This window comes from Colletotrichum siamense (genome assembly GCF_013390195.1).
Source record: "Colletotrichum siamense strain Cg363 chromosome Unknown KSG_Cg363_contig07, whole genome shotgun sequence".
Lineage (NCBI taxonomy): Eukaryota > Fungi > Ascomycota > Sordariomycetes > Glomerellales > Glomerellaceae > Colletotrichum > Colletotrichum siamense.
Genome location: NW_023501020.1, coordinates 1,946,033 through 1,959,771, shown reverse-complemented (window position 1 = coordinate 1,959,771; position 13,739 = coordinate 1,946,033). Strand labels below are relative to the sequence as shown.

Sequence of the window (13,739 nt, the reverse complement as noted above, 5' to 3'; positions counted from 1 at the left end):
TCGGGCTCTCTTTTGTTTTAGCACTTCAACGAGATGCCTCTTCTCATCTCAGACTCGCGTATCTCGAACATGACTTGGACGCCGATAAAGAGCGCGGTACATGCCCCTACAAAAAACATGACGCCTACGCAATGTGTTAGCATGATATTCTCGAAAGGGTGAGCGCGAGTTCTTTTGGGGCAGCGTACCTGACCAGTCATGCAAGATACCGTGCAGAATGCTCTGCAGGCCATCTAAACCGACAGCGAAACCGACAAGGTTGGCCGTCATCATCATGAGCACGTTAGCAACGGCGCCGATGCCACACAGCCAGCGGTACTGGTTCGGTCTGTTCTCCCACTTCCTCGCGGGGAACAGCATTCCCGCGAGCACCTCTGGTAGGAGGAACAGGACGATGAGCCAGCCCCAGATCAGCAGGCGCAAGCGGATGTCATGCCACAGTGCTACAAACGTGAAGACGAGGAGGTACGTGGCGATTGAGCGGGCGGTCGTGGCCCAGGAGCGGAAGTTTGCACCGCCCAGGGGTATATATATGTAGCGGATCAGCCAACGGTTGTAAGAGCGATGCCAGGCCTTCCAGAAAGATTTCGGAGACCAGTTGTTGGAGACGCAGCGGAGCATGTTCTCCGGCGCGTCGACGCCGTCGAGGAGGGCCCATAGACGGAACAGGCGCCATGGGAGTAGTAGTTTGAGCCAGATGATGTGGAGGTTAAAGTAGGAGAGCAGGGAAAGCTGAGAGGGCGTGTAGGATGACCAATTGGGTCCCGCGTGCGAGATGGCGCATACATAGTCGTAATGGAGCACGATTTCCATTGCGAGCAGGCAGAGAGCAAAGCGGACTGCGTAGCGAATGGTGCGGCCTGTCTCGACAGAGGCAGGCGGGTGTCGGAGCTGGTGGATGAAGTCGTTGAAGGTCATGATGGGCCCAACAAGATACAGCGGCGCATAGATCGCGTAGGCGAGGTAATTACGGAAGCAGTAGTCCTTGGGAGCGGCGGAAATGGCCAGGCGGTCACGTTCGGAGAGATTGGCGGGGTCAAGTTGCTTCTTCTTAAGGATCTCAGTGCTGAACAAAGTGTTTGGGGCGGTGGACAGAGTCTTACCTCGAGAGCGCTTCCGCCACGATGGTCCAGGCTAAAATAGTAATCCAGGTTGAAACTGATGAGCCGTAGAACAGTGATGTTGAAGAGAATCTCCCAGCGGCCCATCAACCCTCCGTACGAATCGAGCCAGACACCCCATCGCACCAGGAAGGGGTCTTCCTCTAGTAGGTCCTTGTGCGCAGAGGGTGGTGTGATGTGCCGCGCAATGTTGGCGAACTTGTATCCCTGGCTCAGCTCGTTCGCGAAGAGCATGCAGACGTTGAAGGTCCATGTCGCAGCGGGAATGTATCTTCGCGGAAGCCGCGTGGCAAGCTGGTAGTTGATGTAGAGGATTGCAAGGACCTTGAACGCAGAGAAGCCGTGCAGTGCGATGAGGAACACAATGGCGAACCGGTAGTCAAAGGAAGCGCGCTGCTCGAGGCGGGCGTCGCCTTGTTCTGTTACCGACTTCTTGTGCAGGTCTGACGGGATCGGAAAGACGATGTTCCAAAGCTTTCGGAGGAGTGGGTGGAAGGTCAGGAGCAGGGCCATGTAAGGAAGGTTCTGGCGGAAGGTATGATATTGCGAGTCGGAAACATCCTAAGAGACCTGTGTTACTGGAGGCTTCACTTTGTAGAGGGGTGTCGAGGGCGGCCTACGATTTTACGCCCCGGGATCCAGCCGTCAGATAGGAAGCGCTCGTAGTTGTGGTATCGGGGGTCGGAAGCTGCAGTGACATATCGTTAGCATAGCTACGAGCTCAGGACTCTCCATGAGCCACTCACGCCTCGACACTCCCCAGGCCACCCAGAACATATACGGTATCACCCCTGCGATATAGGCGAGGTAGACGATAAACTCGGGTTGCCTCCATTTTGACGGCTGCGCGCGGCTCTGGGCTTTGCTGGCTGACTCTTTGCTCTGCGCCGGATCATTGCGTGACTCGATCACGGTCTTGTATGGAACGGAGGAGGAGTTCGTGAAGCGCGTATCGAGGTTGTCGAGATCGTAGATGCTCTTCAGGAACGTGAGCGGGCCACCCATGGCGGGCGGGCTTTCTGCTGCTGCTGCTGCTGGCAGCTGCTCTGCTTGGAGCTTCGAAGCGTGTGGGGAGCGAGGGGAGAAAGGACAGCAGGTGACGGTTCTAGATCATTGTCAATCGAATAACGGAGAGTCCCCAGGACTGGTGTTGTTGGAAGAAGTGAGTTGGTTTCTCCCGGTCAGATGGTGGTCGAAATGGGGCGTCGTGGGATGTCTCGTGTCCGTGGATCGCATTTCCGTCCCATGTGTCCAATTGACAGGACGGTTATTTTTGAAGCAAGCTGCTGGAGACATTGGAAGGGCTGCTAAGCTAAGCTCAGACAAGCTACGTGGGACCCCCGTAATGCGCAACCTGCCAGTTGCACCGCCCGCAAATTCGGGGCATTTCTGGCCTTCTAGAGCGTCCCAATTGGCGGGGGTGATCGACAATACCCCTTTTTCTGCACTGGGGGCCGGTTCAGGGTTCGCCTCAGGTCGCATGCGCTGTGCCTCGGTCCCCCGGTTGCTGCACTGCACTTGCACCAGATTTTGGGGAGGCTTGGTTGGCCAATGGCGTGAAACTATTGCCAATCATGAGACGCCAACTCTGCAACGCGCAACGTCGACTTCCTCAACTTCTGAATCAACTCTTCGCGTTCACATGGAATGTAACATTAAAAAGCCACAAGGCTTTTTTGTCAAGGAGCAACTTCGAAACAAAGAACATTACCAGGTCTGTCATAGCTCACGACTGGGAGAAACAAGCGGCCAAATATGCGGCCACTTCCTCAAGCCCGACTACAGCTCTGAGGTTATAGGCAAATTCACTTCACGATACCTTCACATACGACCATACCCATTGGAAAACTCGGGATCCCGTCCGCTCTCCCATAGATAAGCCAATGAGGGCTGGAGTAGTAGTCAGGTCGGTGACGACTGGCGAATGCCCGGTGTTGTATGTGTTTGCTCGCAAGTCTTCCTTTTTAGACTCTAGACCGCCCTCCTACTTGATTTGAAGCCATCGTGAGCCTCGAGTTTTGTGTTGGCCTTTCTTAACGACAGGGATAGAACTACTTCTCGATTTAACTTTCGGGCAATTACTCATCAATAGGGCAGCATCTGGACTACAGAAGATGCAGAGAGATGACCATCCGGGGCGTGTTTGAGATAGTAAGGGTCTCGTGGTGTTTTCTGACTGACTACCATATCCTTGCTACTAAGTTGAAAGTTCTTGTACTCGCGAATCTCACTCCCCAGAAACCGTCGGGAATAAAAAGGATAGTTCGCTCTGCTCGAACCACGCCTTCTTCTTACCCCAAGCATTGACAATAAACTCACTACCGATCCGAGCAACATCTCGGGTTTGTTCAAGAGTCTCCATTTCTCGCGAAATGGTGCCAAAACTGATGAGATGGACCCCCAGCTGGAGGGCGATTCGGAGAGCTGAGCTCTCCGACAGGTCATCTAGTCCCCTGCAGTAGCCCTCCGCAATCCACAAGCTTGCTGCTGACCCCTGACACAGCCAGATTGCGTATAGCTCTCCCAGCATCTCCCCGTGATCCATGCTTGGAACTTCAAGTTGGGCGTTCTCCCAGTCTACCACATATATAGACGTATCAAGGTTGGCCGTGAGTGGTGTGTCACGAATCAGGACACTGTTCTAGTGTTATTCTAAAAGTTTGAGGTAGTAGGAATCGGCGTTAACCCACTTCTGTGGACAGAAGTTCCCATGTATAACCGTCAAGGTCTTATTACCCCCGCGTGTCTCCTCTAAGGCCTGCCCCTTTACTTCCTCAAATATGCCTCGCATGTGGCCCAGGATCGAGGGGAACTGGGCGACTCTTTCGAGCAGCCAATCGTAGTTGATCATGTGCTTCAACTTCTGCATCTGGTTGTCTTTGTAAAGGGCCTCCTTTAGTGATGAGCCTGTCCCATCCTGCCCTTCGCTTTCCAAGATGCTGTTCGTGAGCTCATGGAATTTGGAAATGTATTTAGCCATGGCGCTACCAATGTTCTGGTATTGCGGACGCAGATCCATGGGCGTGTCTGATGGAGGGAACTTGAGAAGGTGTTTCTTCAAGTGTACCACATTCGGCAGATACTCTTGAATCTGCGTCTTCATTTCCTCGTCGTAGACGTAGTATTTTGGGCTTTTGACGGTGATACTGGAGCTCTCCTGGCTACGCAGGCGGAGAGACATCGCCTCGAGCTCTTTTAGACAAGCCGCCTCCACGTTCTATCAAGTGTTAGCTAAGATGCTAGATAGCAAAGATCGCCTTACACAACGCTCGATCGTGATGGAGTTGACGGGATGCCGGGCCATGTATGGCTCTCCATGTTTGACCATAACTTCCATCGCCCTGTTTCCATCTTTGTCGTCAAATGCTTGCCTCAGCTTTGCGAGGTAGGTGAAGTTGGTTTGACCTCCTGTAAGCGACGTAAGTGAGACTGCAGAATATGAGGTAGCTTGCATCCACTCCTGCACCCGGAGCTGGACCTCGTCTGATATCTGCGAAACAGCCATCGCCCTTAGACTGTGAATCAAGGAGTGAAGATGACATTCATTTCCACGGTTTGACAGGTTCTCACTTCCGTTCATTAAATGACCCAGCCGCCAAGGCACATTCTGGGTGCCTAGATGCGGCTCATCGCAGCGAGTGGCCATCCATCGTCATGCATGACTGACGTCAGCCCTCCCAAAACAACAGCCTGATTATCATGCAACACACTTAAACGGGATACTGGCTCTCTTGCAAGGCCCTATAAGAAGGATCTGTATTATTTGATGAACACAACAACTGCAAGATTTCGTGCTCATATGATAAAAGCAGATGGAAGGCTGTGATCAAGTTTTCTCGTTCTCGTGACTTTCGTTTCTGAAAATGGTGTCTAGGACTCCTCTAAGATGGGACAGCGTATGATGAGGATCTTTCTTGTGCTCTATCGGGGCATGGAAAGTATGTATAAAGATTGTTTATTGAGCCCGGCAAAGGATTGCCTAGCTGAAATTCCGCTTCTTCCTCCTCAAAAGGCAACTACTTATTCACCTCACTTTGGCCATACATCCAAACGAAGAAATTTCCCATTCACTGTAAACCCTAATTGAAAGAAAGTTGTTGTTATTTTTAGCGTAATTATAACGCATGGTTTGATTACTTGCTTCCTTCCTGATACTACCTTATAAAACGGTCTACCTCCTTTTCAGTCATTATGGTGAGTCTAGTACGATCTACCCATACAGAGATTACTTGATGTGGAGGATCAACTGCCGTCTTCTGATTACTTTCACTGCGTATCCATGCGTGATTGAGACAAACCGCCTACTTCCATATTACATAGGTCTGCTGCGCTGACCACACTGTGCATTGTGTTGCCACGAACAATTGCCGCGGGCTTTTGCATTGTTCTTCTTTCTATTACGGTATGAATCTAGGCGGAGACCCATTTCTCGGCAAAGGAGGGACGTTTTGGGCGATGTGGTGTAACTTAGAGGGATGGTTCGTGTCGTGCTACCCTCTTCCCCTCTGTTTGTCGACCACTTTTCGGTAGTACAGCTTCCTGATGTTTTTGGCAAACTTCTGGAGGCATGCTGCCCTTAGAGCCTGAAATGGTAACGCAAAAGTATATAAGTCCGCCATTCTGAAGGTTGAAAACTAGAGAGATCTCATTCATATCGTCAACAACATCTCAACAAGATAAGATTCTCGCGTTCTTCCGAATTTCAATATACCATCACGGCAAGCAGATAAAACAGCAACAACCATGGCGCTCACTCTCCTCCCGTACTCACCCAAGTACTACGATACTTTGCCGGGCGTTGTGGAAGCTGGTCGCAATGCCGAGCCTTCTGGAGCGATTGAGGCTCTCACATCTGACATTGGACAGGTTTTTATCAAGTACGGGATGGAGAACACGTTCGGAATCATTCTCCTTCACAACCACTTCGAAATCTCGGCCTCCGAGATGCTTGTCCAATTCGGCAACGCTGCGGTGCCGTGGGACACAAAGCTCAACTCGGCTGATGTTAGGAACATTGTTCCTACGGCATGGCGGTTTGTCGAGGCCGGGCTGGCACCTTGGGAGTTTACATACTCGAGTCCCCATGGGCATGAGGACATCCCAAAGCTGACGAACTCAAGCCACGGGCCGTTTCTTCTGGAGATCAAGTCCACGCTGTCTAGATTGGGGCTTGAAGATGTCCTCGGGCTTGTGGTCTTGGAGGATGATAACGTGAATGGGCCCCCACGCATCGAGATCGAGTCCGGCCGCTCGACTATCACTCTAGATGTGGATGTCAACCCCCGGGAGGACGACGGCTTTATCCATGTCATATGGCAATTTGGCACCGATGGTAAGTTGTCTCTGAAATGCATGTCAAGTCAGATGCGCTGACACTCCACAACAGGCTCAGCCTCGGGCCCTCAGCCGGTCGTCTTCAAGAAGTACAAGGTTGCCTATAAGCTCAGAACAGTTCCTGCGCCGACCCGTGACGACCCGTACAGATCGGAGCAGGTGCACGACAACATCCATCAGACGACAAGGAAGTAGATGTTCGTCGAGGTTCGTGATATGAGCCCAATATTTGGTGATTATCGAGTAAAGGACTGTGTCACTTCGAGTTCATATCAACAATAGCTAGATGGAAAAGAAGGATCGAGAGGGATGGAAATGCCAGTCGCCATTCTTTCTCTCCTTCTGACGTTTTGATGCACGTGAATGGCTGAGGTGTTTGCTCGTTGATTGTGGATGCATTTGTCTTACTTCTGTGTGTTTGCCTCAGTGAAAGGCCGAGATGCTTGTGCGACATCTTGATGCTCGAAGGCAGGTACCACCCAAAGCAGGCAGGGGCGGCACTTGCTTTTAATTCGCTTATGCCCGCCAAATTTTGAACTGGGAGAGACTGATCGCTGAACTACCAACATCACCAACTGCGACATCTCATACCTCGCCCACTCAGCTCTCTTCCCCGCGTCTACCAACTTATTCTCCTCATAGAAGGCTGAGGTGCTTGCAATTCAATCACCTCGATCCTATTAACACCATGAATGACTTTCACCCTGAGTGGATATGGGGCGATGACGCCGAAACGACTGTCTTCGCCCAAGGGTACGGCAACGATCGCACCATCATCTTCAGTTTCTCTCTTGACGCATCCAAGCCTTCAACCTCTCTCGCGAATCGCATCTGCGCTTGTATGCATGGAATTGAGGTCGATGATGATTCGAAATCATTCAAGGACAGCGCGGCCATGCGCGAGGCCTTGTGGAACGCGGTTCGCGATGTATGGTCAGCCTGCTCGACAGACAAACGGGCTTCGCAACCAGACGTTGTCTTCGCCGTCGATCATCACGATGATGCAAGCTCTTCCAGTGATGTGCACTGGAATGCTTATTCTCACCCACTCTTTCAACGCTACATTAAATATCTTCGCGACAACGAAAGTATGTATTTCCAGTCTTTCTCCCTATTCCCGTTTTCGTCTCTCTCGCATCCCTCACTTTCTAGCATTTCGTCGACCGTAGCTTACACCGTGAAAGTTGGCAAGACCCCTCTGTTACCGAACGACGAGCAAGTTGAGTTTGCCTCAATAGTCCGCTACGATCAGTTGGGTGGGCGAGGCTGTGCGACTCGAATTCGTCGCATGGACAAAAGCTCCGAGAACTTCATGGTGTTCAAAGGCATCGACTTTCGTACCTTCTTAACGTACACTGATGATGAAGACGGCAAAACCATTCGCCACATGATACATGGCTGGCACAGGTCCAATAATCTACTTCGCAATATGCCCAAGCATCCCAATGTGCTTCCAGCTCCATCGAAGCTAGTGACGTATGGCAATCAGGACGGGGTGGTCTGCGGCACACTGCAGCCATTCTACGAGGGGGGCGATGTGGGATCTCGCATAGAGAAGAGCAACATCCTGAGAGCCCGAATTCCCCTTACTACTAAGGTCAGGTGGTGCACCGACATGGCCGCGGCGGTCGCCCACACTCATCGACAGGCCAAGACGTATCACATGGACATCAAACCTGGCAACTTCTTGATCGACCAAGACGGCAACCTGGTCCTAGGAGACTGGGAGCAGACGGATGCGCCAACAACGACCATCGCACCAGAAGCCGATGGAACTTGGGACGTTGAGATGGAAGAAGAGGGCGGCAGCCTTGCTGGCAATGGGTGGAATCGCCCACGTCTTCAATACACCAAGTATGAGGGCCCACCGCGCCGCAATACTGAGGAAGACGTACTCGGTGACTATCCATGGAACACCTGGAACGTGTTTCCTGGCTGGAGTGCAGAACATCCACTGGCTCTTGAGCTTGCTGAGGTGTTCAGCCTGGGCCGAGCGATGTGGATGCTTTTGCGTCAGCCGGACATGGATTTCGATGAGATTGAGCATCCGAGCCAGCTCAAAACCAGTTGGGAAGGCGCCGAGGACATACCCACGGCGTGGGTGGGTATGACAGATCGGTGCATGGCGGAAGATCCAAATGAAAGGCCGGACGTAATGGAGGTCCTAGGTTTCTGGCAGGCTGAGAGGGCAAACTTTTAACTTAGCAGTGTACAGTGTATGAAGTTTAGTTGATATGAACAAGAGGGGCTCAACTAAATTAGACAGTGGGTAACTAGGCCAAACTTCTATTCAGCTAGGCGAACGAGGTAGTTGTAGTTCATTGGACACCTTGCTATACCTTTTTGTGTCGATGTCGTGTTGACAACCCCCAAGGCACCGAGATGATTATCGTGGACATCTAGGTTTTGGCCATGATTATAATTTACCTTTATGTTCAAGTCAGGACTCGAAGCCCAACCAAGAAGGGTGTCAACGCGGTTTGAAGAGGTTGTCCATTAATGTCAGTACAAGCTAAATAAAAAACCGGTCGTCTGATTTTTCTGTTCATCCTCATTGTTTGCATCGTTTCCACAAGTATCCGTTCGAACACCAGACCCCATCACCATCGCGTCTGCCTCTCAGCCAAAACCGGCCACAATGTGTGTAATCAATACTTGGTTTTGCCGTCGTTGCCAATATCCCTGCGATCGACTCATCGATGTCTGTTCGGGGGCTCTTCAAATAAACCCCAACCAACCGCGTCAGCACAGACACATAGGACGCGATCTTCCACCTTTTAACCCACCCAAAGGCTGCGATAGGTTCAAAGGAGTTAGCGCATGGTCTGATCAGGACTGTTCAGGCTGCGCTTCACAAGACTCGACTCCCTTCCACCTCCCTCCAAGCACTTGGTCACGGCCCGACTATGTGGTTCATAGCCGACCCCAATTCAATCAACAACCTCAACCTCGACCAACTCCGCACAATACGCGGCACGGAACGTCTGAAAACCCCGGTTGGCTCGAATGGCTAGTGTGTCGGACCACTAGATTCGGAAGTGGTTGTTGGAGAGCATTCATGGTCGTCTGGGGTTCGGTGGCTCGATCCCACCTGATGAATTTGATCTTAATGCGAGGTTTTGAGGGGGTTGTGGCCAGACCCTAAACAGAGTAAGGAAAACGATAGCATGAGTCGAAAAGGAGCTGACGTCTATATGAACACAGATAGAAAAAGATATCAGAAACGGAGACGCCGACTTTAAACAGTGGCCTGCACATGTGATGTATGAGTGGAAGGGGAATGTAGAAGAAAAGCTCATATTTATAGAGGTTTGACCGGTTCGTCTTCCGGAAAGACCACAGATCTATGGTTCGGAGCCTTGGCTAACTCATATCACATAGCTACTACAAGAATTTTTTTAATCCTTTTTTAAAAAAGACTGGTGACGACAACACATCTTTGACTCAACGAATCACCCATCTCGAATGACATCAGTGTTACCATCGTCGAACCTAGGTACATCGGCTTCGGCTTTATTGGTGCTGGGACGATCATACCGCTTGCAGTCTACCCTACAAAGACCAAAACAATGTGCGAGATCTGGCAGCGCTTTTGTAACATTTGATTCATGATGAGTCAAGTTACTATCCACCACTGCGATGAAGCGACGGACCGGGAGCAGAAACGGAGACAGAATCTTGGTTTTCCCATGTAGCACATGCTACAACATCATTCAGAGGACGCGGGAACGACAAACGGAGAGGACGCTCATGGCGCAACGGCGGATTACCTTGTGGAACTTCACATGAAATAAAATTGTTTGGGAAAAACATCTGATTTTAAAGTGAGAAATAGACATTGATCGTTGAAATTTTATAGGATTTAAACTTGTTGCAATATGAACTGAAAGTTTTCGACCCGACAGAGCACATAGACATGTAGAAACTTGCGTCTCCAAGGAGCATGTGATTGGTATATACGCAGGCTCAAGGCCCCGAATGATATATTCACTGAAGTATGTACAGCTTTGAAGAAATGTATGTGACAAGAAAATATAGGAGTAATTTGACAGTGAAAACAACCGCGAAACGAGTGGGTGATCGTTTAGTTCCTGAGTATCTGTGGACATTGCCTGGTTTAGGCAAGCAACTCAACCACGTCGAATGAGACACCAGGGCTGAGAAACTTTGTGCCAGAGCTGCCGGAAATACTGTCATGAAGAGTTAGTCTGATCCACAAAATATTAGTCGGAGTACGGGTGGACATACACGTTGATAGTGAGAACCTGCCACTCGCTTGTGCTCTGGATCCAAGCGGTTTGTGGCACAGCGTAAGTCAATTTCACATTGTTGCCGCGCCATGTTCCGACACTTGCATTTTTGTTAGTTTCAAAAGTTCTGAGCGAGGCATGTAGAATCCTGAGAACTTACGTGAGAGATCGGGTGCTGGCCTGGTTTGTGGCGGCAGGGAGGGCAGAGGCCCAAGAGTTGACATTGATGGAGGGCCGACCGCCAATGTAGCCTTCCGTGATACCAATACGAACAGTGTGACCAGCTGCAAGTTGCGCGGTAGTGAGCTTGAAGTAGATGATGTAGCCGCTGTTGACCTCCTTCCACATGTAACCCGGGAAGCGGTTGGCCGAGTGTGTGCCCACTTCGCAGAATTAGATTCCGATACCCAAGAGTGACTAATAGATCCAGAAGACTTACCAATGAAGTTTCCGGCGTTCCAAGTTGAGATGCGGGTGTCGGAGGGATGCATATACGTAAGCTTCACCGGGGTGTCCTCAAAGTTAAGGAAGCCCTTAGGGGTTCCTTTTGTAGATAGTCAGACCGGAACCCACACTTTCTAGTTCCAAAACTTACCGTCCCACTCGCCGATACGCCAGATAGTAGCATCATCTTCAGGGTCAACACAAGTGATTGTGTTCACGGCGGTACCCTTGCCAGCAGTAATGGTCACAGACGAAGTGGCGACCTCGAGCTCGTCCTTGTAAACTGTCAAGGTGTAGGTGCCCGGAATGACCTTTGTGATAGACCAGGCGCCACCAGAACCGGCTGTGCCCCAGTATTGAGCGTTGGAGTTGCTAAGGCCAACGACGTACGTCTTGCCGCTCTTCATGTTGGCCAGGCCAACACCACTGGCATAACCACGGCCGGAAGCCGGGACCCAACCATCCAGCTAAGCAAACATCAGCTATTGATCATGGATCAGACCTGATTTTGTACTCACACCAAGGTCATCGAACCAGGACCAGTCGGCCTTGCGAGCGAAGAGATTGCTATTGGGGGCCTCGCCGTTGGTGAAAGAAATAACGGAAGGTCCCTGAAGACCAGTGCGCATGGGGTCGGTGTGACCCATGTTATAGTAGTAGATGTCGTACAAGTCCTCTCCAGTGGGATCGGCACGGCGAACGAGGGATCGGAAGAAAGGACCGCCGGAGGCCTTCTCGTGGTTGCTCTAGGTTTGAGATGTTAGCGGTGACACATGGAGGCAAATCTGCACCGCAACACTTACTCGGATCATGAACAAACCGACATCGCTCTTCGTGCGGCCAACGTAATCGTCTTCAAACAGTCAGCATGTCCCAAAAAAATCTCGAAACAAATCTTACAGTCGATGGTTCGGCCATAGTTGGAGCCTTGGTAGTGCTTGCTCTTGGTCAGACCCGCGCTGTTCACATTGACTTTTAAAAGTTAGCACAACCTGACCATCTCCATGTTTAGAAACTACTTACTGTCTTGGGCTTCGATGATGGTGCTATCGGCATCGTAGAAGTCGCTCTCGGTCGAGGCATGGCTGAAGATTCCGCCCTGTCATTCCCGTTAACTTCAGACCCCCGACGAACATTCTCGACCCACCACAGACCTTGATTCTAACGATGTAACGCATGGCAGACACAGAGTCGTCCGCCTTGTTGGTGAAGAGGTAGACATTGTTGTTGCCGTAGCGGACAAAGATCCAATGCTTCAGAGTACCGTGGACGACGGAGACCTTAATCACGTTGGAGTAACTGGTAATGCTGACCGTGCTGGTACCCAAACCAGACTCGACGTGAGAGTTCTTGCCGCCCCAGCCGTTGTACTCGACACCCTTGTAGTTGAGCGAGGAGAGGTCACCGCAGCACTTGGTGACCTTGATAACCAGGTCGGAGCCGGAGTCGATCACATATTCGCTGCCGTTGTCAGTCCAGCCCCAGGCCGCGAAGACGGCGGAGGGCAGGAAGAACAAGGAGAAGAACAGGGAGAGAAACAACATGGTAGTTGCTGTTGTTGTTGACGGAATCCCAGGTAATGAGTGAAGAGAGAGCCACAGCTGCAGTGTGGTCTTACTGGTGTAAGGGAACGACAGAGGGCCACGAGAGCAACAGCAACGAAGGAGATCCCTCCCCTTCGAGAGAGAGCGGGAACGCAGCGGTGTCCCATTATATTAGCTTCTCATATCCCTAGGAGGCCCTGTTCACCAACTCTTCAGCAACTGCCCGCCTGTCCGCCCATCCGCTCCGCCCGCTCCCAAGACCACATCTTTTGCCGTACCGGCCGATAGCGTGCTTGGGAACCCCCCTTAGGCTTGATCACTTGATGAGACGTCTTTGGTGGAATAGATTGGGTGTTACACTGGAAGAGGATGTGGTGCGTGCTTAAGCTGCCCTGCCGGCCATGGGTTCTCGGAGGCAGTAGCCCTACCGGGCCTCAAGTCCGCGGTCCTTCACCCCACTTGTCATATCCGGTCTACACCCATCACCCCGGCTCCGAGATTCCCAGAGTGCTTTTTCTGCCCATTTCACAATCAACCCCTTCGAATCGTCTAGGATCCTTTTTGTCATTCGAAAGAAGAATCGTGGAACAATAGTGTCCGTGAAAGGTGCCAGCGGGTTGGTGGAATTCGAGGGAGCCCTCCGCTCTCCCAACGCACCACCAACGTTTATTGTGCATTGTACTCGTCATCCCCCATCCTTGACTCATTTAAGGTAGTATTCAAGCATGTTGTTTATTGGAACTAGACAGTTCATTGTTGTCCCGCAATCTTCTTAAACTTCGTGGATGTTTCCACCGAGGTCTCGGTCTGACTGCCGACGAGTCCTTGGCCTGAGGGTTACACCCGCCCGAAGATCCAAGGCTTGATTCTACTCTTTAGATGCTTCGTGGTTAAGCGGCCTCCAGCACATGCCGATCATTGTCCCTAAACCCTTCCGTGTGGCGGCACTCAACTAGGTCGGGGCTAATCCTCCGTTCAGTACCGAGTGCCTGCGTTCTGTCCCCACTTAGCCCACTGAATACAGCTCCGCTACCACGCGTCGAGCT

The 13,739-nt window shown here is 51.3% G+C and overlaps 4 protein-coding genes across 4 annotated transcripts; 1 reads left to right on the top strand and 3 right to left on the bottom strand.

Annotated features, from left to right (window-relative positions):
* Positions 1-17: 17 nt before the first annotated feature.
* On the bottom strand, positions 18-2,126 carry GUP1 (Glycerol uptake protein 1; the record flags this gene model as incomplete). Its single annotated transcript, XM_036642684.1, has 5 exons — positions 18-124; positions 189-1,050; positions 1,104-1,682; positions 1,742-1,809; positions 1,868-2,126. The coding sequence occupies 5 exons, from the start codon at positions 2,124-2,126 to the stop codon at positions 18-20; spliced, it is 1,875 nt and encodes a 624-aa protein (XP_036491726.1).
* A 1,642-nt stretch (positions 2,127-3,768) lies between these two features.
* On the bottom strand, positions 3,769-4,626 carry CGCS363_v010834 (uncharacterized protein; the record flags this gene model as incomplete). The annotated part of the gene is made up of 2 exons (XM_036642683.1): positions 3,769-4,338; positions 4,384-4,626. The coding sequence occupies 2 exons, from the start codon at positions 4,624-4,626 to the stop codon at positions 3,769-3,771; spliced, it is 813 nt and encodes a 270-aa protein (XP_036491725.1).
* A 2,517-nt stretch (positions 4,627-7,143) lies between these two features.
* Positions 7,144-8,655, top strand: NEK2 (Serine/threonine-protein kinase Nek2; the record flags this gene model as incomplete). Its single annotated transcript, XM_036642682.1, has 1 exon — positions 7,144-8,655. One exon carries the CDS (start codon positions 7,144-7,146, stop codon positions 8,653-8,655), a length of 1,512 nt encoding a protein of 503 aa, XP_036491860.1.
* A 1,917-nt stretch (positions 8,656-10,572) lies between these two features.
* Positions 10,573-12,693, bottom strand: rglA-0 (putative rhamnogalacturonate lyase A; the record flags this gene model as incomplete). Its single annotated transcript, XM_036642681.1, has 10 exons — positions 10,573-10,645; positions 10,704-10,805; positions 10,866-11,088; positions 11,145-11,249; positions 11,301-11,616; positions 11,668-11,895; positions 11,953-12,002; positions 12,050-12,121; positions 12,173-12,248; positions 12,304-12,693. The coding sequence occupies 10 exons, from the start codon at positions 12,691-12,693 to the stop codon at positions 10,573-10,575; spliced, it is 1,635 nt and encodes a 544-aa protein (XP_036491727.1).
* Between the last annotated feature and the right edge of the window lie 1,046 nt (positions 12,694-13,739).